Here is a 24197-nt window from a genome sequence, read left to right on the forward strand (position 1 = left end):
GGCACAAAGAGCCTCTCGCTTACGCTGTCATGGACACACGGCGTATGCGCAACGCCCGTGCGGAAAGCCAATGCATTTCGAGTTATTTGTCAAGCCATTGTGCCATGTTAATGCGTTTTTAATGGCCAAACTTGAACATTCGCACACAGCGCTCGCTTTGTGCTCTTCGTTCGAGGGTCTGTCCATCCAACTTAATTTCATTGTTTTCCAGCACAAGTCAAACATAATGAGACATTATGGCCGCGTCAACGGTTCGTATGCGTAATGGAAATTTATATAACCAGAATGGCGCAGTTCCATCGATCGAAATTAATTTGTACATAAACGGGCCAGTGATTTCACACCACAAAGGACAGTGAATTGTTTTTTTAATTATTGTTGTTGAGACAGCAGCCAATAAAATGGTATATTTTTGATAAATGAGTTTATGAACATAATTGTAATAAAATAAATCAGACTGATATATATCTTAGCTATTTTACTTAATATATTCTGCAAAAAAAAGTGAAAACCACTGTTCGTAAAAAGCACACTAAAGGATTTTCACTTTATTTCAATTATAAATGAAAGCCTGGTCATTGTCCATTAGCATTTAAACTTTGGATTTTCTCTTGATCCGGTTGGTTTTAAAAGCCATGCATTATGAATGAGCTAGTTAAAGTGTTTTAAAGCTTCAAGCATTTCTTGGGGCTTCTGGACGAGCTTAAACCCCTATCAAAGCTGAATGGAAAGCAAATATTTGGCTTAATTATAATTTACGTTTATTATTGCTGCGATGCGATGATTTATGGCCACGTAATAGCAGCGCAAAATCATAGCCAAGTTCATTGTGTTTGGGTGGAAATCACAACACAAGCGGCGGATATGGATACCCCCCAAAAGGTTGGCAAATAAATCAGCCAACAGAAGTTGAGCGGCAGACGGCAAACACAAAATGACAGCACAGGTACACGGCGCGGCGTTTACCTTTCACGCACATTTCCCCAAAGTAATCAACGCACACTGGCCGCACACAAAGGCTCAGGGATTCGTTCTAGCGGGCCAAAAAATAGAGATGGTGGCCACTTGTCGGATGCGGAACCTTTCCACGGGGAAAGCCACCCGGCTGCGATTTAATGGGCCAACAGTCGACAGCGGACTGCTACTTAGGCACACATTAACTTTTGGCCTTTTGTTGGCCAAGAACGCTACCTTCTCTTATCTTCAGCCAATGACTTGACTAGACACAGCTGCTATTATTGTTTCCCTTTGTTCCCTGCTCCTAAATTCTAAATTATTTAAATAAATTAGGCCACTTTCTTTGGGCACCGTCCACAAAACAGATTGCCAGTGATTCAGTTTGAATGGCATTTGGCTGGATTTGTTTGGCACCTTTGGGTTCGTTCCGCCGAAGTGTCTGTCACAGGATGCATGTCTCATTGTTGTAAAAATTTACTGCCAAAGTTTATAGGCCACAAATGGCAACCGAGTGTCCTGAATTTGTACTTAGCATAAAAATGCTGGCCCCAAATGTCCCAATCGCTAAACAATTGCTGGGAATTTACATTTAAATAAGGCTAGTATATTTTTATTGCTTGGTAAATCTTTAATTTTTAAACAAAAAAGATTGCACAAGCACAGGAATTGTTTGAATATTTATATATGTTGTATGTATCTAAGTCAATCAAGATTTTAAATTAATTAGTTAAAATATTAAATCACAAGAAAACCTTATCTAATTACCCATAATTTGCTTTGACAGACAACAGTTTTATTAAGCAATTATTACAAAAAATCGTGTTGAATAATAAAGAGATAATTGCTCGTTTATGAATTAAACTACAATTAAATTGATGTATATTAATGTAAAACTAAACTTATAAAAAAACCTCTTGACATCTAACTACTTATTCCATAAACGAAATTAAATACAACCTAATTAAAATTTAATTTATAATAAACAACACTGTCGAACAACAAATTATTTTAAGCTTTATCAATTCTAATATGAATTTAATTTGTAATCAAAATGGCTCGAAAGTGGAACTGACGATAATTAAAAACCGTTGATAACTAGTCCATATTCTGCGCAATAAAATCTAATTAATTATGTTTTTTATAAGTTAAACAACTTTTAAATTGATGTATAAAACGAAACGACGATGTCATAAACGAAATTAAATATCACCTAAATAAAAATTAATTTATAATAAATAGCACTGTCAAACAAAAATCAGTTTAAGCTTTATCAGTTATAATATGAATTTAATTTGTAAAGTGGAACTGACGATAATTAAAAACCGTTGATAACTAGTCCATATTCAGTTCAATAAAATCTAATTAATTAACTTTTTGGCGACAACAAGTTGCAGCCATTTTTCACGCTCGAGTGGGGAAAAACAGTTCGTGGACAGGCATTCCATCAAACGTTGCCTTGGCGAAGGACACGGCCTCGGATTCGTGTACCTGAACAGTTTGTTATGTCGATGGTCGACGATTCAACGATTCGAAGCCTGGATGTGGATGTGGATGTCAACTACATACATATACCTATGTAGTTTTTGGCCTGCCGTATTGTGTGTTTCATATTTATGACAGTCTGTCAATGGCAGGAGCCACGGCGAAGGCAAACAAATCATTCGGCAGACAATGTATATGTACGGATACTTTCATGTCCCGACTCGAGCAGTTTTATTGTTCGCTTGAAGTGGCCGCTCTTCAGCTATCGATTGGCCATTTCACATGGAGTGGCTCCGATTTTATTAGCTGTTTATAGTGCCAATTAAAGCACAACAATTAAATACGCGAATCGCGTGCATTTCGCCGGCCATAGCATACTTTGTGGGGCAAACAACTCGCTGAATGGGATTTGTTTATTGGTTTATGGTTTTTGCCGCTTTGCCGCTTTCTGCCGCTTGCCTGCTTTTAAGTTATTTATAATTATTTCAGCCAACCACAAGCTCAAAAGCAGCACCGAGAATAGAGAGACAGGCGAATGACAAAAACCTTGACAACTTTGCAGTTTGGCCAAAGTTTTATGATAAGTTTTTCATCACAAGACGCCAGGCATGTCGTGCCAAGAAGTCGGGAAAGGGGAAGAAGGCGAGCGGATGGGTCATACCATTGCAAAAACCGACATCACAATGGCTGACTGTCATCCCGGATCCTGGTCTGCACCATGGGTCAAAATGTACCACCAACTGGCACGCCACGGGACACAAACTATGGCCATGGCTCCATTCACATGGGCAGCCCCTTAAATTGCCAACTCATTTGCCGAGTTTCGGCAGGGATCCGTGGTCATGGCAACCACCTCTGGCACAATTAAAATGAAATACCTTTTCTTAGACACATTGCTTGCCAGAAGGTGAGTTTTTATCCTCGTCGGCAGGAAAAGCAGATTTTATAAATTAAATGCAGACATTTTGTCTACAAATGATTTAAGTTAAATCATCTACAAACACACTAAAAAAAACGGAAAGTTTGGTATTGGTTTAGTTAAACTACAAACAATAATAAAATATAAGTATTAGTTCTATACTAAATAATATGAACCGTATACTATTTAGTTACATTTCTATACCGAAAAGTCTAAAACTGTAGTCTAAGGCTTTATTTTTAAACCAGAAAAGCTTTATTTTGATACTTTCGTAGTATTAAATTTTGAATACCCAATAGTTTAAAATTCATTTAACAACAGTTTAGTTTCTATGACAAATTTTTATTTTATGTGCAATCACATTCTGTGGAATATTTTCCCATTGCTCTACTTTATTTTATGCTCCTCGTAAGCACATCAAACGCTTTGTCTAACCAATAAATTGCATTTTAAATTAAATAACTGATATTGTAAAACTGATTTTTAAAAATTAAGTCCAAAGAGTTTGTCTAAATAAAAAGTATTAAAGAGAAAAAATCAATAAAATGTTTTCACTTAACCCTGATTATTTTTAAGGTACATGCAAGTAAATGCACTTTAATTCACATAAAAGTCAACTGATACAAACAAATTTAAAATAATCATTTCGAGTTCAATCATAGATATTTTTCAAAGAAGTGCCTTTGATTAAGTTGTCTTTTGCCGTATACACTTTGCTTATTGAGCTGATGTCAAGCGTTTGATTAAAACCAATTTCCTTCGCAATTATAAATATTATTTCAAGAAAGAGCAGACCTTTCGCCATATCCCAGCATATTTGCTTTTAATGACCCTGCGCCCACAGTGCCCACATTGAGGAATCAGAGGCGACAGGCCAGACGGGCGAATGCCGCAATGCCAGTGGAATGAAGAGCGGTCTGGAGCAGTGAAAAGAAATGTCGCCGGATGTCGTCAACGCAGCGACAACGACAGCGGCTGTTGGTTGGTCCGTAGCAAAATGGGAAAGCCACAGATGGCAGCTGGCAGGAAAATGGTAGAAAAAATAAGTAAAGAAGAGGGGAGCCAAAGGAAAGGGGCCAAAGTTTGTGACGAACTTCATGGACTTGTTTAACTCGTGTAGTTGGCACAACAGCTCGGCCAAATCAACAGACGGAACTTTAAACTTTAAGCCTCGCTCGTTAATTAGGAGTCGGAAATCAAATTACTGCCTGCATTTCCACTGCCTTGGCTAATTTAATTCCAGGAAAATCTAGCAAATGTCCGGCGGCACTCAAGAAACCCAATAAAACCCCTTTCAAATGCTTCACTACTAAAACTTTGGCACATGCATCAAATCTTTCCGTCTAAATGGGCCAACTTCCGAGTCAAGTGGATTTATCTTTCAGCAAATAAAGTTGGCACTGCCCGGGGATGTTGATTACGGGTAGGGGCAAACTCCCAGTAACTATGTCTTGGTTTTAAGCTCCTCCCGGGAACTCGGGCATAATTTCTAGTACATTAAACCCTGGCTGAAAACTGCCGTCTCGAGTCGAAAAGTTGTGCGACATCCGCATCAACATTCATGCGTGCACAAGGCCGGAAATGTTTATTAGATTTAACCGCCGCCCGCTCACCATGTCGTATGCGTAATGTCCTGCTGACCTTGTGTAGTTTACGGCGCCGCTTCCTGCTCTCATCAAAATTACAATGGCGCCGCTTCGGGGAGCAGGATGGATGACATGCGGGTCCAGGTGAGTGTCCCTCGCTTTCAGCAGGTAAATTTTTTCCCTCATCACTCAATTTATCATCCGGCGTTGGCGGACAGAAATAAAATGTTTCCCCATTTTATTTTCCCTCTTTTTTTTCTGGTTCGCTCTCTTGGAAATGTCAATTTAAGCTCGGTTTTGTCTTAATTACGTGAGCTGTTTTTTTGGCACTCGCCCCGCTGGAATTTATTTATTTAAGCAACGACAACAGCAAGGAGATGGCTTTTTGCATCGAATTACAATGTTGCTTGGGTGAATTATCTGCGAAATTGATTGATGATGGTGTCACAAGCAAATGTACAGATATTTCTCGTGTTGTATATATCACCTGGTGAATCAAGGAAATCATTTACTTAAGCCAAGCCACAAAGGACGTCTTGACAGCACAGCAAAACAAACACTTTCAGTTAAATACGTTCGGCATTTTGACTTTAATATGGAAATTTAAAGGAAAAAGAAATGGAACATTCAGCATAAAAAGTGGAGAAATACTTGTAGTTTTTGCTAAACTTAAAACCACTCGTTTCCTCGTTAAGGTTTTTTTTTTTTTGGTTTTTCCTCTGCCATCATTATCATTCGTCATTTTAAACCATCAATATAAAAAAGGCAAAAGCAAATATGCGGACAAAATAACGTAACAAATGATTTTCCAAGGGTTTTGCAGCGATCATACGAAAACATTTAAATTAAATGAAAACAATGTTTTTCCGTCCGATTGCAAATCCATGGCAAAAGCCCCACAGATAAGCAAACAGCTAGAACAAACAGCAAACTGGGGACTTAGACAAAGCAAACAGGCAAAGTGAAGGTTAAACAAAGGGGGAAAATGGAAAATGGGCGAAACAGCCGCAGAAACAATTTATTATTTGTGATTTCCCCTCCCGGAAAGTGGAGCGAAGTGCCAATATGCAGGTTTGCCTCTACGAGCTTGAATAAATAATGAAATCGGTAAGCAAGCGGGCCAAGATGCTAAAAGTTAAGAGCTGAGGCTTCGGATTCGGCTTCGGCTCAGTTTGGCCAAATGGCCAAATAACCACAATATTGACTGGATCCGGGCCAGCAAACAAATCTGAATAGGCTGGCACTGGCTGTCGAAGTGCCAAGATATTTGACCAGCAAAGCCACAGGACACACGAATGGGTGATGTGCTTCATCCGTCATCTTGGAGGTCAAAGGGTAAGGCGGTCCGAATTTAAGCTGCGAAATCTGCCACTTCTTGTGCAGTTTCTCAATGGTATTTAAGCACTGGCCAGTGGCCAAAAGCCATGGCCACCGACCTTTTTCGGTGCCCCGAACCTGATAGAATATGAAAAACTGCGGCTGCTACTGGGGGGTAATCATACGGCAACACCAAGAGCTCAAGCCACTTGGCCTGTGGGAGTTTATGGAAGAGCTTAGCAAACAAAATTATATTCAATTTCCTTTAATGGCGACCATAAAATAGCAGTCAGCAAAAGTAAATCCGGCCAAAAGCCGCCACAAAAAAAAGTAGGCGTTACGCCGCGAACTTCCAAGGCAGAAAAATCAGGACGCGAGCAGTTATCCTCCATCCTTGGCGCTTTTTGTTAGGTAAGCAACTTGTCTGAAGCACTTTCAGTACTTCACAATGGATTATGTTTGGATGTATGTTTATCACAAGATATGAATATTCCATTTGGCCAGGCCATCAGGCAGCAGCAGCTGCCGTCATTTGGGCCGTGTGAAAACGATTAAGCATACGCCCCGGTGTCCGCTCCATTTGCCATAATTTGCCACGGCGACTTGACTGTCAACCAAATTGTTTCGGCGACATAAATGGCAAACAGCGAGTGCTACTTAAATAATAACAAAATTATTTGTGTTTGTTCTATTTAAAGCAGAGACCGCAAAGAACTCCTACGAAAATGAAAAGAATCATAGGCTATAAAAAGTGTCTTCTTAAAAGACAAGATCACAGAACTCTTATTATTGATTTATTTTTTTACATTTCCTTATCAATAATAGTTATTTGATGAGTTTTACATACAAATTTTGAGATAAAATTTGATATTCGCAATATTTATTTTAAAAATCATTGGTGAATTTCAGAAATCATGAAAAACTGTTATTCAACTTTTACTCTAGGAAAAGCTTAAAGATTTTAAAAACTGTAAAGTTGTTTTGTAGATATTTATTTGATGTATTTATCATTAAAAGTACCGCCTTTATTATTGTTGTTTTACAAGCAAATATTCTGTACATTTAGCCAAATTAAAAGTTTTACACATCATTAGGAAACTTGTAATGTTAAAATAATATATACACTTGTGAGATTAATAATCTCTCTATGTTCCACTTAAAACATTTAACCCCTAAAATATATATTTCTTATCTCCTAAATAAATCATGTTAACGAAAAATACTTGAATGCAAAGCTTGTTAGCCAATTTAATAAGCTTAAAGCAAACAGGTCACGTCCACATCGAACTAAACCAATTGCATATTTAAGGTGCTAAGCCCGAATAGATAATAAACTCCTTTAATTTAAGATCTCAATCAGATTTTTCTGGTTATACATTTTAAAGGAGGTTTCCCTTTTTTCAACAGCTAAGCCAAAACCTTTAGAATTCAAAGCAGAACTTAAATATATATTTTCCGTCTTAATTTTTATAGAGTTCGAAACTATTGATAAATTGTCTTTGACTGTAAAGCTCTATTGCTAAGAAATTCACAAGATGATAAAACGAAAAGTAAACACATTTCACAAAAATATCATAGAATATGCAAGAATACAAAACGGCTGTGAGTGACTAAAATTTGAAGGTTAAAATCAGCTTCTGCAAGCTCTAATGAATAGAGTAACAGTCTTTACCTGTGTATATTCCAGTGGCTTAAGAATGAAATCAAGCATCTTTATGAAGTTTTCAAATCAACCTAAAAGCAGCCTTTTTAAGGACTTATTTTGCAAAGGAGGCAGGAAGGAGTAGAGCTTTAACTATGCCATTGCCCAAACGCCGAGCTCTTAAGCTTTGTGTAGCAGACAACATAATCCAATAGATAGAGTCAACAAAGGGGAATGTTTACTATTAGGTTTATCGCCAGCTAAACCAGACGCAGAATGGGCCAGTTTAATGCGAGCCGTTCGCATTTTATGGTCCATTTCCAGCTGCAAGCCAAGCCTGAAGTCCGGAACCGTTAATACATCAAACTCAAGCATCGTGACAGCCAACTTGCCGCATTCTTATCCAGCTTTTTGCGGCTCCCAGATAGCGACACTTGTCGAAATCCGACTGAGAATGAGGGCAGAATCCGCTCCACAGACTTAGACAATTCGATTGACATGAAATGAATTGTGAAATTAAACAGACTGCACAATGACAGCCGCAGAAAGGAAAAGCGTGGTGGCTGAAAAGGATTCCCGAATGGGGCCACAAATTGCTAAGTGATTTCGCAGAAAGGCTGAAAAGAGAAATAGCAGCCTGCCAGTTGCCTGGCAATAAAGATGGTCCTTAAAAAGTCAACAGCAAGGAGCATTAAACCGTGTGAGAACGGTTCGAATTTGTCCTTGAATGTCTGTTATTTTTGCGGGCTCTAAAGGAATCAACGCCTATTTGTTGACACCATAAATATGGAGGAGTATCTGCAGTTATGGTAACTTACCCAATCGTTTTGAAGAGCCAGAACAAATCTAAAGCCATTGAGCAATTAGCGAACTTGGGCGGCAAAAAGAGATTTTTCCGATTGCATGGAAAACTATTCACGCGCGAGCCTTAATCAAAAAGCATTTGAATTTGAATTTGAATCTGAATTTGAAACTGAATTCGTATCGCACACAAATCGCACTGACACACACTCTGCACTATGCACTATGCACACACTGACTGCACCAACAAATATCAATCAACAATTGCGCCGCCCGAAAGCATGCAACAATTTCTATTTTTCCGTTTCCTTTGTGCCGGGCCACGCGGCGTATGAGCAATCAATTTGCATCGAGTTCGGCACGCACTGCTTCAATAATTCAAAAGACCGTTACGCCAGTTCAGTATGGGAATCGGACTCTATATGTTTGGCTTCAATGTGGGCCCCCAAATTGCGGAGCCAAGCGTATGGTTAGCCAGCCGACGTCGCACTGGGGCTTAACTTGGGCCAGCACCTCGCTTTTGGAGGAATATTCACTGGCCCAAATGGGTTCCACTCGAATCGGCGCCTGCGCAGTGTCCCCCCGCCATGGATGTCATTTGAAAAACATTGTAGCCGTTTTTCAATGGCCCGAAAATGCAGGCCATTGCTAGCTTTGCGTAGCACAGTCGCTGCAATCGGAGATTTCAATTATGCATTTCGTCCCTTTCAAGGGATCCAGGTGGTGGTGGTGGTGGGAGGTCCGGTCCTTGTCCTTGTGTCTGGTCTGCTATTCCTGGGAAATTGCAGGCGTCTTAAGCCGCTGCCTGCTGAGAACTCTCGGAGGGCAAAAAGTGTCCATGGCAATCACTTCGCCCTCGGCAAATAGCAAAACACGTCGCAGTCTTAAGACGGTTAGCAGACGAACACACTGAGTTTGCCCAGAAAAACGTGTGTGCATGCAGCTTACCTGTAAGCACATCTCATCAATCCCCTAAAATCATGACTTTAAATTCAAAATCTATTAGCACTTAAGTCTAGGAAAAAAATAGTGAAATAGTTTCCTTAAACAGAAAAAATAAACAAATGTTCTTTATAATTCTATAAAAATCTGCATTTCTAAAATCCGGTTTAGTTTTGGACACGATAAAAAGGCAATTTAGTCTCTGAATATTTATTTATTTTATCGACAATCATGTTATTTACTGGCTACTATTACATGCCATACTTTTTTAATAGTCCTATATAGTCTTAAGTTAATCTAATAGTAGCCAGTTAATAGCACGAAATGGTTAATGAATAAATAAATAAATAAAATAAATAAATAAAAAAGTAACAATTTATGAAAAATCTGTATGTTGTCCACATTGATGCAAATAATGGACCTCATTAAACTCGTTTTAATGACCAATGTATTAGACAAAACATTTATTTTGCTCATGCAGTTGAAAAACAGTGATTAAAAGATTAAATAAGATTTAAAATCAGTGAATTGAAAGTAAAAGTTTAAAGCATCAGTCAAAAACAGGCAAACTTTAAGCTCTGTGTCAAACAGCTCACAAATTTCGCACTCCAAGCTTTCAATTATTCCATTTATTTTCGCTGGCAATTTCTGGCACAGTCCTAACACTAATCGAATACCTTTATTTGTAGATGGCAAGAGTTATTTGTAAGAGGTTCCTGCCTTTACCTTTGCCGCGGTCCAATGAAAAGCATAAAATGCGTGCACAGTTGGCGACACCAGTCTGCCTAAATGCAATTTCACTTGGGTCCATTATTGCCATGCCTTCGCTGATCCAATTTATATGTATATTATTACAAGTGCCGGAGAAAATGGGCGACGGAAGTAATTGAATTTGGGTGCAACGAGTTAAGAGGCGATTGCCGGCAACTGCAACGCTCGATTTATTTTCTAACATTGTGGACTAAATTTACATGGCATCGGGGACTCCTTGGCCTGCATTTTCCACCATAAATTCTCGGCTGGTCAACTGTTCTGCTCGATGAGTTAACTGGCTAACTGAGAACCAATGGCAGGGTCTGCTAATTATGAACCTCGTTAGGCGGACAGGCGACCCTGCTGGTATCTCTTCTTTTTTCACTGGCATAACCCATAACCAGGTGACTACATCAACATCGGGCTGGCCAACAAGCATAATTAATGAGCTTGGGCATAAATCACCGGCAGGCCAATCAAAGTTGTCTCAATGCCCATACGTCAGGGATTTGGCAGGAATTTATCGCATCATGCAGTTGCGTTGGAAGGCCTCATCTTCACCAAACCGCCTGGCAATTGAACAGATTTGCCTGATCTGCAATTAATAATCAACCCAAACAAATGGAATGCCCAAATTTGCTAAGACCCTTCACATGCCCTCCAATTCCGATTCCGATTCCGACTTCGATTCAGATGCCGTAAGCCAATTATTCGGCTGAGGCTTTTAGGGCCACTTGTCGTTGCACCTTGGCTTTCATGGCACGTCTGTTGCAACATTTTTTGCTGGGTTCCCTGGGTTTCTGGATGGGAGCCTTTCTTTCGGACTGACGTTCGACTTTATTTGCGTCTTCTGCGACACGCGCCACTGGCTCAAATTGAGCACCGAGCCAATTGTTCCGCACCCATTCCCCTACTCCTCCGTCACTTTTAGCCCTCTTTACATGTCCGTTCAGCTGACAATTACAACGCATTCGGTGCCGTAACTGTCGCTCGCCCGTTGTTGTGCTTTTTTACACGGTTTTAGGGTATGCTCGATTTCAAAATGGAATTGCCCATAAAGTACTTTCTAAAAAACACTTCTCTAAATGCCAAAAACAATGCATAATTTAAAAAATAATCCTCCCTTAAGCAATGATTTCTCAATGTAATGACAAGTTCGGACACTAAATTAAAATTCTGTTTATAAACAATTTATTTACTCAATATTATAATTGCTTAACCCCAAACTATTACCAATATTTTATCGGCCAGTATTACAAATATAAAGAATAAAGTTTACATTCTTTTGTTTTGTAAGGTTTAACAGTCCATATACCATAACAACCCCTTTTCCAAAATGAAAGTCTTAATAACTTTCTGTGCTTTGGAAAAAACTGAAACCTTAAAATGTCATTCAGAAAACGACCATTGAACATATAAAGTCATTTGTCTGTATGCACATCATAATGTTTATGTCTAATAGAAGAAAACATATTCGTATTTTAATATTTTTGTATATGCAGGTTCTTGTCTTTGTCCTTTAATAAATCAAAAATGTCACCTTGTATGTAATATATAAACATAATAAAATATAAACATTTTTCTAAGTCAAACGCACATTTTCTAGACTTTGAGTCAATACTACTGAGTACTTCTCAGTCGAGGCCCTTGACTACAGCTTGTGTACTGGTTTTAGTTGATGTTCGTCGAGGTGGTTTATTTAGCATGCAGCTGGCAAGACGCGCGTCAACGTCCATTGAGTTCCCCACGGATCTAATGGCTCCATAGCGATAAAATGCTCGGTACGTGTGTGAGTGTTGGTGTGAGTGTTGATGTGAGTGCGAGTGTGTGTGTGTGACGAAGGAAAAGGGACTTCCCCGGCAGCAACAATCAGTGGCTGTCGCTTTAAACTTCTGCTCTCGCGTTATTTTAGTTGCTCTGCCGATAGTATCCGTATCCCTCGCCTAATTGCCCACACACGCGCACATTTAAGTTTTCAGATAAAATTAACGCCGTCGGCCAGTGTTTCGGCTGGAATTTTTGCATGTTAAATATGTTTACGAGTGGGTTCGTTTACGGATTGTCGAAGATTAAAATCAGAAAGAGAAGTCATGAAGAGCTTAAGGGCCAATCAGATAATCATTAGGCCGCGGAAGCTTAAAATACTTCAAGGTTATTTGTTTTCAAAAGTAAAAGTATAAGCGTAAATATTTCTTTGCATTATAGTTATAATTGTAATTAATTAAAAAAGGAAATATGAATAAATAATCCCCTTAATAATACCTTTAAGGCAACATGAATTTTCCAAACATCTTAACAAAACAAAGAATTTAAAATCGCTTTTATGAATAACTTGGGAGAAGGGAGGAAAAAGGACGATGACCACCAACGTGACCGGAACCCCGCTGCACGCCATTTTGCTCGGGCCAACACGAGTTGGGAGCATGTTAAGTCATGATTAATACGTGTTGATAAACAGTTATTGTAATTAATCGTCTGGTGGTATCGCTTAAATTTAAATCAACTCGCTTGGGCTAACCTAATTGCCGCGACGTTTCCATGGCCGGCATAAATTTGAATTTGGCGCCTCGCTCCCACTTGGCAATGGAAATGCATTTATCATTCGCTTTTCCAGTCAGCAGGCGGGTTTATCTGAAATTAAAAATCGCTTTTACCTGAATTTATGTCAGCACTTTGCTGTCAATACTTTGCACACATTTCTTTCGTCCTTTGCTCCTTTGAAGTTGTGTGTCCAATTGACGTTGCAATTGCGCCGGGTTCACTTGTTAGCTACAACAAACTTTTCCCATAATTAAAAACTAACACAACTTTGGCTTGGCGAAAAGTTACCCGACATATCGGACGACAAAAATGCGAGCTCTTCTGTTAGCAAATTTCAGCATGTTTCGGTCAATTTGTATAGATCCCATCGCTGGTACACCTTTGTGCGAAAGTTTCACCAGGCGACGTTCCATATGTGCAAAAGGTCCTGAAATGAGACAAAGCCAAATGGCCAGTTAAAGGGAGAAAGTATAAAAGAAAAAACGTTTTTATATGTTTATTTGGCTCAAAATAAAAAAATTCTTTTCCGTTGAAAGAATGAAAAATTGTCAAAGAGGACCAAAATTATAAAAATAAAACCCTTGAAAATTAAATTAATGTTACATTCTTAAAGCAAACGGTTTTTATACTTTTAAATTTCAAAAAACTAAGTTAAATTAAATTGTTTTTCCTAGTTCGTACAGTTTATTTATTTTGCCAAAAAATAACTGCCATATATGTTATCTGTCATACTGACCATACGGTTCTATACTTGCTTCTGTTCCTTTAAACTTATTTCTAAGCTTAAAAGGGACCCATAGTCAGTTTTAAAATAAGTTTGTTATTTAGTTTAAATAGTTTTGAGTTCCCTTAACGGTAATCCCCTATTAATTTCCAAACCTTTTAAAGTGTTTGCCCCACAGCTAGATGGCGCCAGTCAGAAAAAAAATGTAGAGTGCAGGTAAGAACATGTAAAATATGTCAATGCAGTGTGGCCAGATAAATGTTTTCCGTTACATTGCGCGCCTTGGTTGAAATTTGTATATTATACATTTCCCATAAATCTGTTTACTGTGCCATATTTTTTGCTCTTCAACGTATTTAACTAACCATGTTTCCAATAAAGTACAATTAAATTTAATCACACAATAATACTTCCGTAATTTCCCACCGATTAAAAAACCACAAATCTCATTCGAGTCGAATATATTAAAAACACATTTGCAATGCATTGTGCAAGAGTTAAAAGTACTTAATCATACATTTCTACATAAACAAAATATGCGTATATTAAAAGCGCACTCAACGTCGCTGTATACAAAATATCAAATGCCTCAAAGTAACAAAAGTCGACCGAAAAAGAACGAAGGGGTTAATTACACTTTGTACGGACAGAGATGTGCCGAAATGCCCTCACATCAAAAGCAGCAGCAGCGGCTGCATATACAAAATAATTCTACCGCGCGATATTCCAAAAATATGTGTATGTATATATATTCAATTGAGGATTTAGCAATCACATTACTGGCACTCGTTACATTGAAGCAAATTCCCTTCTGTTTTTGTTTCTGTTTCTAAAGCGTTTTCACATCGAGATATTTGGGCTGACTGCGTCTACTTGGAGCCAAGATGGAGCTTGCCGAGCAGGGCGTTGGCCTGCTGTCCGGCGGACTCCTGGGCCTGTCCGGCCGCCTCCTGGACGCTCTTCTCGACGGACTGGCGCTTCTGGTCGACGTACTGGTTTGCCTCCTGCAGCTTCTGGTCCACCGCCTGGCTTGTCTGCTTCATGGCCCCGTCGATGGCGCCCTCCGCCTGCTTCAGCTTCTGGTCCGCCACGGTCTCGGCGGCCTTCACGCTCTTGTTGATGGCATCGTTGGCCGCCTTCTTGGTCTGGTCCACCGCGTTGGCGGCTGCCCGCTGGGAGGCCTCGGCCACGTTGGCCGCCACCTGCTTGGAGTTCTGGGCCGCGGCCTGCGCCTGCGCCACCGTGTTGTCCACCGCCTGCTTGCCCTGGTTGACGGCTCCTGCGGCCCGGCTGACGCCCTGGTCGATCACCTGGCCGGCCTTCTGGGCCTCGGCGGTGGCCAGAGCGGCGGCTTCCTTGGCTGCAAAGGATAAGCAGTTATTAGCAGGGCACAACTCGTAAAGACTTCAAAATGGGTTAATTAAATTCCAGAAATTCAAACTAACTTAGAAAATGCTTGCCAAAGACACATATAACTTTTGTATCACATTATTTATTTTTCTTTCTGTGCTTTTCATAAATATAAAAACACTTTCAATATTATTGGAAATTTTTTTCTAAAACACACAGCATTTTCTTGATTGGACTTACTGCGTCACTGCGTCTTTTTAGGAATCCATTTATTATGTTTCCTTGTGTTTAATGTGCTTCAAAGTTTTGCGTTTTAGATAAATTGAAAAACAATTTTTAGGAATCAAAAACAATGCTAGTAATTTAAAGCAAACAACATTTTCAAAAGTGTCATCAAAAAACATTGTAATGTGAGATAACTACACTTTAAAAGACGAAAATTGATTTGTAAATTTTCTTTACAAATTTAAATACCTGCAATTTAAAGCAAAAAAGCGTTTTCAAAAGCGTTATAAAAAATTAATTTGAATCATAAGTTATCTACACTTTATAAGACGAAAAGTGGTTTTCAAAATTTTGCTTACAAATTTTAAATTATTATAGCTTCAATAGACAAGAGCGAATTTAACATTTCCCAAAAAATTAGCTAAATTTTATATTTGCTTATGACTTTTTTGGCAGTCTTCTAAAAATAACCTATAGCTTCCTGGATGTTGTATGATATATTTTTGGTTTTCCTAGTGAACCCTCCCTTTTGGACCACTGTTTTACTGAACCTTTACTCACCCGTGCTGGCGGCTAGCTGCTCGGCCTCTCCCTTGGTTTGCTGCACCGACTGGCCCACCTTCTTGGCTTGTTCTTCGGCCAACTTCTGGGCCTCGGCGGCCTTGTCGCTGGCCAGCTTCTCGGCCTCATCCTTCTTCTTGCTGAACAGGTTGGCCGTCTTGTCGCCGAAGTTCTTCAACGAGGCTGCGGGAACAGATGAGGAAATGGTTTGCATTGTAAGTGGGCTCGGATTAGTTGGATCGGATTACTTTGGTTTTGGCGACTGGGAAACATGCTGGCTGCTGGCTGCTGACTGCTGACTGGCTCTCTGAATGCTAACTAAGCTCTGAGCTGGCGCTAATTATAATTTATAGCCTGATTTTAATCAGCGGGATTAGCTGGCGATCGGATGAGAGATTTCAGATTCCAAATTCCAGACTGGTAATTGCCGAAACATAAACAAATTCAGCTGGAGCATGAACTATTTGCATGACTAAAATCGATTAGACAAGGGACAGTTTCTTTGGTGTATTTTGTGTATGGAAATAGAAACTGCGCAACTAGGTGCTGCTAAGATCGTGATCGAGCGACCCATGGCGTCAGCCTTAAAATTTAAAGCAAATTAGCCGCTCTCAGAAATATTCGCAACTTAATAGAAATTAACGAGCGGCAGCTTTTTGCTGTCCCCTCGCATATGCATTCACTTGGAGTGACGTGTGCGCCCACTCAAATAGAAACATTGTGCCATTAAACTGGGAATCGGGTCCGAATCGGTTAGGCGAAACGGAAACGGGCGAGGAAATGCCGAGGAATTCCTTTGTCTACACTTAAGCGAGAACTGTTTGGTGGTATACACTCGAACATATATGCAAATGGGTTAAACAAAGCGCAAATATTCAAATTATTCGCTGAATGTGATGTCATAATGGGGAACCGCTAAATGAAATCGCCTCGGCTTCTAGGGGCCTCCCTTCACGCTTTCTGATTGCGATCGGGAATGTTGTTGTTTTTCCAATTCTCTACCGAGAGAGAGATACTTTAATGGCTTCACCCCTCGGCCCATTTTCAAATAATTTAGTTTCGGCCAATTTCATTCCGCATTTAATGATCCACACGCCTCCGCGGAGGCTGCAAATTGTGCGAAAATAATAGTTTCGGTTGCGGCATACTTCATATCAAGATTGGGGAATGTGTGGGGCACAATCGAGGTGTTAAAATACCTTCCACCGCCCCAAAAGGGTGTGCCAAAGGAATGTAAGCTACTAATGGCTACAAAATGTTTGTGGCATTGAACTTACTAAATATCTAAAAATGTAATTCTAAATAATCGTGCATTCTACAATTTAAACATTATGTATAGAGAGAACATGCATTGCTAAATATATTTGCTGTGTTTTGTTTTCGAAATTAAAATCGTATTAAAATGTACTTAAAATACACACGCCATACGTGTGGTAATCACAAAATTAAAATCAAATGAAAAGAGACTAAAAAGGTTTCCTTTTCGAAAAGGCAAACACCATGTACATATGTTGAATTAGGATATATAATTTTTAATATTCCCCCTTCTAATCCGCTAATCATACATTTGTATGGCTTACACTCGTGGAATTCCTTAGGCAATCAAGCTTTTTAAAGCATTTGCGAAATACGACGCATTTGGTTTGGTTCTTGGCAGTCTTTATTCGAGACTGCGGCTGTTTGTGGTCAAAACTGAAAACCGGCTAGAAGCATGGCCAGAAGGTAACACAATAAGCCCAGAGCCCAGGCTCTCACAGCCTCTGTTTCTCTGTTTCTCTGTTGTTGTTTTTTTGTCTGTTTTTGTCGATGTAGATGACGATGTTGTAGCGCAGATAATGCGCAGAAGCTTCGGAATAGAGGAAAACCTGTAGCTGGGGTACACGAGAACCCAGTTTGGAACACACAAGCACACACACCTTTGCCACCAGAGAATCGCTGGAATGAATATCTATGAGTAACTGCGATTTGAGGTCTGCCGACTCACGTTCCACACCAGTTCTGGATGCCTGAAAAGAGCTACAACCCATGGTGAATCGATGGAGCAGCTACTGTTGCTGTTTTTGTTGCTGTTTCTGATGTTGATGATGTCATGTGAGCTACAAATGCACAATCGAGATACGATACATACGTATATATACGGTGGCAGCGCGTGGCAGATAGACAGAAAGTGGTGGCATGTTGCTCACACGCCCCACCAATTGTTTGGGCCCCCGGCACAATCGTCATCCGAATGAAGGTCAACTGAGTCAGCTGGCAACAGGCCAAGTGGCCAAAGGATTCGTGTCCTGGCCCAGGGACATCCAATGGCTGATGTCATGGCCTCGCCAGGTAAATCAATAATCGGAAGGAGCGAGGGCAGCCCAGACATGGAGCCCTTTGGGCGGGTTATGCTAATGACTATGGAGTCACTGGAATTGATCGAATCGCAGAGCTTAATTCCCTGCTTTTTGGAAGGGGTTGGGCTGGGCATTACTATAGACTCCTTTAAAAGCAATTAGCATTTAGATTGACAGCACAAACTAAAAATAAATATGTTTTATAAATGGTAAATGTACAGAGTGAATTTTTTCTTTTAAACTGGAGAATAAGAAATTCATATTTCATAACAAAATATTATTTGTCAGTTGAATGACAGCATTTAAAAGAGAAAAAAATTTAGATATTGATTGTCTGATTTTTGGATGGAAAAAGAGTATTTTAAAAAAAGGTAATTACATTTTAAACGAAATGTTATACTTATTCTAATTTAATGATCAATTATGAGGTATAGTTTAAGAGAAATAAAAGAGTAACAAAAAATTAACAGTCAGAAATGTAAAACAAATCAAGGCATTTAGACATTGCACTTGTAATGCCAACCCGCTGTTACAACTTCCGCCTCGGTTTCTTCAAGTGTAGCTAATAGGCAATTAAATTGAATGACCCTAAACCTGACCCACTGGCGGCTGAACAAATTGGCCCACGACATTGGCGTTGGCATTCCGGAGGCATGAACTTGTAATTGAATTAGCCAGATGCCGGACCAGCACCTCCGATGTTGCGATATTCCGATGGGTTGCAGATCGATTGGACGCACTGCTTGCCAGCGGAGGATATAAGTACAGGAGGCGATTCGAAGCCGGACACTGTGCACCGGCGGCAGCCATCCAAATGAAGCATCTACTGACTGCACTCGTGGCCCTGCTGGGCATCCTGCCGCGGGACGAGGTCCTGGGATTGGGGATGCGAACGGATTCAGGACCTCCGTGTGCACGTCGCTATCTGCGCAGGATCAACGGCAAGTGCTACTACTTTTCGGTGAAGAAGGTGAGGTAGCTAGACGAGGTAACCCCTTTCAAGGACTATAGTCTACCAATCCTGCTACAGATGAACTGGTTTGGGGCCCTGAACAACTGCCTGCGCAAAGGACTGACCCTGGCCGACTTGGGCAACCAAAGGGACTTCGACGGAGCCATCGGCTTCCTGAGCGGCCTGGGCAACACGGAGGACTTCTGGTTCGGGGGCAACGACCTGTACCACGAGGGCCGCTTCCAGTACATCAGCAACGGGCGCCTGGTGCGCTACTACAGCAACTTCAGCAACGTGCTGCCCATGGAGCACTCCGAGTGCGACGACTGCCTGGAGGTGCGCATCCGGGCGCAGGTCTCCATGGTGACGGCGGACAACTGCCAGGAGCGGCAGTACTTCATCTGCTCGGAGCGCTACTGCGAGGACACGGACGACACCAAGAAGCCGAAGCACCACAGCCACGAGCATCTGCACCACTTCCACCACGACATCGGCGAGAGTGGCGACGGCGAGGCGGAGGAGGAGGCGCTGGACCGCCAGGAGCCCATCGAAAGTGGATCGCCGGAGAACGGGGAGCAGGACTCGGAGGAGGCGGCCGGAGCGGTGGACGTGCCGGATTTGGACAACAATCAGGCCAATGCCACCACTGCCGCACCAGAAAATCCAACAGAACAAAGAGGCGCGACGGGTGAGCCGAAAGCAAGTGAAACCCCCGAGGTCACTGAAGCTCCAGCCGCAGCCGCAGCCGCAGTCGAGGGAGGAAATGAAAAGGGAAAAGAAGGAGCAACAACTCCTCCACCCGCCGAAGGAGTGTCTCCTGCGGAAGGAGCCGCCATCGTGGAAGGAGCTGCCGCCCCGTCAGGACTTGCTCCACCCGCCGAAGGTGCAGCGGCCGAAGCCGCCGAAGCGGCCACTACTGCGGCAGCAACCTGAGCTGTAGAATATTGTCCAAATGATTCCCGCCTTTCCTTTCGATCACAAATAAACGACAGCAAATAATAATGCCTGCATTTTGATTTAGCAATAACTATGCTGCTTTAATGGTTTAAGAAAAGCTATGGCCTTAGAAGTGCTAAATTTAGGTCACTTCCCTGCATAGCCATTTTTCAAAAAAGATATTTTTGGGAAAAATAGAAAGGGGTTACATCATTAAAATATCAAAAAATCTATTGATAATTATACAAGCATTTTGAGACATTAGAAAATTTGTTCACTCTTTATACATCAATGAAATTAAAGTTGAAAGCTATTTAAGTGTAAGTTTCATTTGCTTTTATGGTTTAACTTTAAATAATGGTTGTATACTTTAAGACACATAATTTGCGATAAAAAATTGCAAACTAATCTAAAAGGTTATTTAACGATAAGACTTTAGGAAAGCTTTAATACGAAGCAGATGCATATATAAACAACTGATGTTAGCAGAGCTTCTCCAATATTGATATTGACCCAAAAACCTTAATTTTAAGATCACAGTTAGATAATGCTTAAATATATCTACCTATAAGTAGAAGAACTGGGAGATAAGACGTTTAAGTGAGGTCACTAACAACATACAACGTAAATAAAATAATAGTACTTGATAAAAAGCATTAAAATATTCGAATGATTGAATTAGGCAACCTATTAAAAATGTCCGTTAATTCGGAAATCTATTTTTCCATTTGAGTTGAAAGACTGACGAGCACCAGCATGATTTTGATACTGATGGTAAGTGAACAATTACCAACTGGTGTAACAACCCTCTGAGTGAGCATCACCATTACTAATTGCAATTAATCAATTGGTCGGACTTTATCAACGAGTGAAAATGCACTTTCCAACCGGAAATTGACCGCTTCCCGATAATGCAGATGACACGCCCACAAAAGGGTATATATAGAACAGGGAGCGGCACGCATGTGTACAGTTTGGCTGGACAGGTGGCTCAGTTCCGCTGGCAGCCATGAGGATCCTATCAATTGTGATACTGACCTTGATGGCGGTCCATTTCGGATGCGGCCGAAAGCAGAGCAAGAAGGCCAAGGACAAGGGTCCTTGCGGCAAGTCCTATTTAAGAGAGGTGAACGGCAAGTGCTACTACGTATCCTTCAAAAAGGTGAGAACAGTGAGCAGCTACTGCTCTATATCGTAGGTGCTAGCTCTTGGATTATAGGACATTTTGCGAAGACAATCCTTTGAGTGATTACAAAATACAGAATGACAAATCTTTTGGCAGATCAACTGGTTCGGGGCCCAGAACAACTGCCTGCGCAAGGGCCTCAACCTGGCCGACGTGTCCAGTCCGGAGGACTTCAACGCACTGGTCCACCACATGGCGGGGCTGGTGGGCCTGGATGACTACTGGTTCGGGGGCAACGACCTGCAGACGGAGGGTCGCTTCACCTACATCAGCAGCGGGCGGCTGGTGCGCTACATGGGCGAGACCGGCATGGTGGAGCCGACGCACCGCTCCAACATGGACGACTGCCTGGAGATCCGCATCCGGCCCAACCGCACCGTCGTGCTGGACGTGAACTGCCAGGAAAAGAAGTACTTCGTGTGCGAGCAAAACCAGCCCAAGTGCGCCTATCCCACGGCGGACAGCAGCGGCAGCGGGGAGCACCACAGCCACGAGCACCTGCATCACTTCCACCACGACGCGGCCAAAAAGGAGAAGCACGCGGCGGGGATCCAGCAGCAGAGTGTGGAAAGCGATTCACGGCCAGCTGATAATTCGAATTCAACGGAAATCGGGTCCTCGAAGGAGGCGGAGGAGGAGGGCACGACGCCTGGAGGTGAGGGTCAGCAGCTTGAGGAGTTCGGCGGGGAGCAGGTGGGCGAGGAGGTCGATTCGGAGGTCGACCAGCTCGACCAGGAAGAGGGAGCGACGACTCCAGCCGCAGGAGAAGCCGCTGGAGAAGCCACTCCCGCGCCGGACGAAGGCGCTGTCACTCCGGCGGCAGGAGCAGCGGGAGTTACCACTGCGGCAGCAGCGGAGGGAGGGGCAGGTGGAGCAGGAGGTGCAGGAGGAGCAGCTACCGCTACGCCGGCAGAGGCAGAAACCACTGTGGCAATTGCAGTTCCGGCGGCCTAAGAGCACCACTCCCCCACCACCAGACAACCCCACCAACCAGGCGGACCAATAGACAACTAGGGACTCCAAGAATGTTTGAGCTTTCACAAAATAAATTTGAATTTTAACCATGTTACTATGTTGATGATCAAATGGCTACAAGTTAAACACAAAAGAACTTCATCTTCAAACCACAACACAAAAAGACATGATAGAATATCTGAAACCATATTATTATTATTAGAACTTCATCTGCAAACCAGAAAGAAAAAACATGACAAAACATCTGAAACCATATTATCAATAGGTTGCCACTTAAGTCTTTAGATAAATTATATTCGGTAGGTTCAAAAGTGACTCTAAAAATCCTATATTGCCATAAAGTTATAAAAAGGAATGCTTAGAAAAACCTATTAAACATTTGTAAGATTTAAAGTTATACTTAAGCCATATTAAAATATGAATTTTCTGTTTAATTAGGTTTGTCTTTGTTTACAAAGCTTTGAAAAAGTCAATCAAAATTAAAAATGTTGAACTTAAAAGCCAGCCAGAATTGTTTAGAATCGAATCAATCATTTTACCTATACCAATTGGTTTCCGCATAATTTACAAAAGGAATGTTTTGTCTAGCATAAACCGCTGATAATCCCAATGGCATGCTGTACAAGATCAATGTGTTCGGGAAAGGAAAAGATGCAGCTACTAAAGATCGATTCACTACGCAGTCGGTAAGGAATCTAGTCTAGAACTGAACAGCATTATCAACTAAGCTAATTTCGTGGAAAGTTCACCATTTGGGGTTACTTACATTTCGATGCATCTGTTTGGCATTGAGTGAAAACAGATAATATTATTAGGTATATATAGGATTTACATATAATCTGTATAATAGAATAAAGATGCCTATCTCAAGTGCCAATGCTTGACCAGACGGTCTTCTAAGTGGAATCTATGGCTGAAGAATTTCAGAAATCGGAAGCAGAGATGGACGCCAGAACTTTGATTTGCACCCACTTGGAAAAGCATAAGTGTTTCGTTTCAAGGAAACACCATAAAGCATAACCCCTTTGAAGACACAAAGTATATATGCTCGCCGATACGTGTAGTGTGTATCTAGGCAGCTATAATTATATATACGTATCTGCGTTTTGGGTGTGGGTTGTGGGATGTGGGATGTGCCAGCGAGAACAGCAACTTGTAGTCCATTTGAAGCTACATATAACTGCGCCATAATTGGCTTACGTATCATCCGCGGCGTCGTCATCATCATCATCATCATCATGGAGCCACGGTAGCAGACAATTAAGTTTTTGTTATTGCGACCCGTATCGGATCGAACACGCCCGGTTGGCCAACCCCACCCAAAGCCAAAGCCAAAGGCAAAGCCAATTCCCGGGTGGCCAGCTGCTCCAGCCATCCTACTCCTGGCTCCCCTGATGATGATGTAACTGGTGTGCACTGCCATCCTTGCTTGCAATGCGGTCATATGCTGACTACGATTGATTCACTCACTGCACGTAGGTATGCATACATATAGATATAGCCATTCGTGGATGCATATATCGGATACGTATACATACGGCTTGCTTAGACTTAGATTTCTAATTTCAAAACTTTCACATGAACAACGTCGGTGGGGTTTGCTTTACCTGAAATCGAGCTGAACATTTTGAAACTTTCGGTTTTTTCTCGGTGTTTTTAGAGTCGAAGAACTGATATTCGGATTCTGTACTTGATCGGATGGTAATTCGAATTTGTTCAGATTTATTTGTGGCCAGCGAGTTGGGTATTTTTGGAGGAGCGCGTTTATTTTTAAACGTCCGACTGCGTCGAGAGCACAGAAACGTATAAACTCAAAGCGAAAGTAGCCGCCTGAACTCACAGAACCCGAAGCGGTGCTACTTTTGTTGTATCTTTTACTATTTTGTGTTTGAGTTTGGAAACGCTGGCGTCGTTCTGCCTTTCGGTGTGGAACCTGTTAGCCCAAGTGGTGCCATACCGACGGAAAATGGTTGCAAACCCAGGAGACCCCTAAGATATTCAAGAAACCTAAC

At 41.4% G+C, this 24197-nt stretch overlaps 3 protein-coding genes across 4 annotated transcripts; 2 read left to right on the forward strand and 1 right to left on the reverse strand.

Annotated features, from left to right (window-relative positions):
• Positions 1-14108: 14108 nt before the first annotated feature.
• LOC108141429 (tol-Pal system protein TolA) lies at positions 14109-24024 on the reverse strand. Of its 2 annotated transcripts, none has more exons than XM_017264813.2 (3): positions 23793-24024; positions 15801-15983; positions 14109-15024 (listed from the first exon to the last, which is right to left on the reverse strand). In XM_017264813.2, exons 1-3 carry the CDS (start codon positions 23809-23811, stop codon positions 14534-14536), a joined length of 693 nt encoding a protein of 230 aa, XP_017120302.1. In that variant the 5' UTR covers positions 23812-24024; the 3' UTR covers positions 14109-14533. The 2 variants fall into 2 exon arrangements, with proteins under 2 accessions (XP_017120302.1, XP_017120301.1); XM_017264812.2 differs by lacking the exon at positions 23793-24024 and adding an exon at positions 16049-16174.
• On the forward strand, positions 18951-20090 carry LOC108141427. The gene is made up of 2 exons (XM_017264809.2): positions 18951-19106; positions 19167-20090. The coding sequence occupies exons 1-2, from the start codon at positions 18951-18953 to the stop codon at positions 20019-20021; spliced, it is 1011 nt and encodes a 336-aa protein (XP_017120298.1). The 3' UTR covers positions 20022-20090.
• LOC108141428 lies at positions 21022-22164 on the forward strand. The gene is made up of 2 exons (XM_017264810.2): positions 21022-21186; positions 21307-22164. The coding sequence occupies exons 1-2, from the start codon at positions 21034-21036 to the stop codon at positions 22162-22164; spliced, it is 1011 nt and encodes a 336-aa protein (XP_017120299.1). The 5' UTR covers positions 21022-21033.
• Positions 24025-24197: the final 173 nt, after the last annotated feature.

This window comes from Drosophila elegans, unplaced genomic scaffold (genome assembly GCF_018152505.1).
Source record: "Drosophila elegans isolate 14027-0461.03 unplaced genomic scaffold, ASM1815250v1 contig_183, whole genome shotgun sequence".
Classification (NCBI taxonomy): domain Eukaryota; kingdom Metazoa; phylum Arthropoda; class Insecta; order Diptera; family Drosophilidae; genus Drosophila; species Drosophila elegans.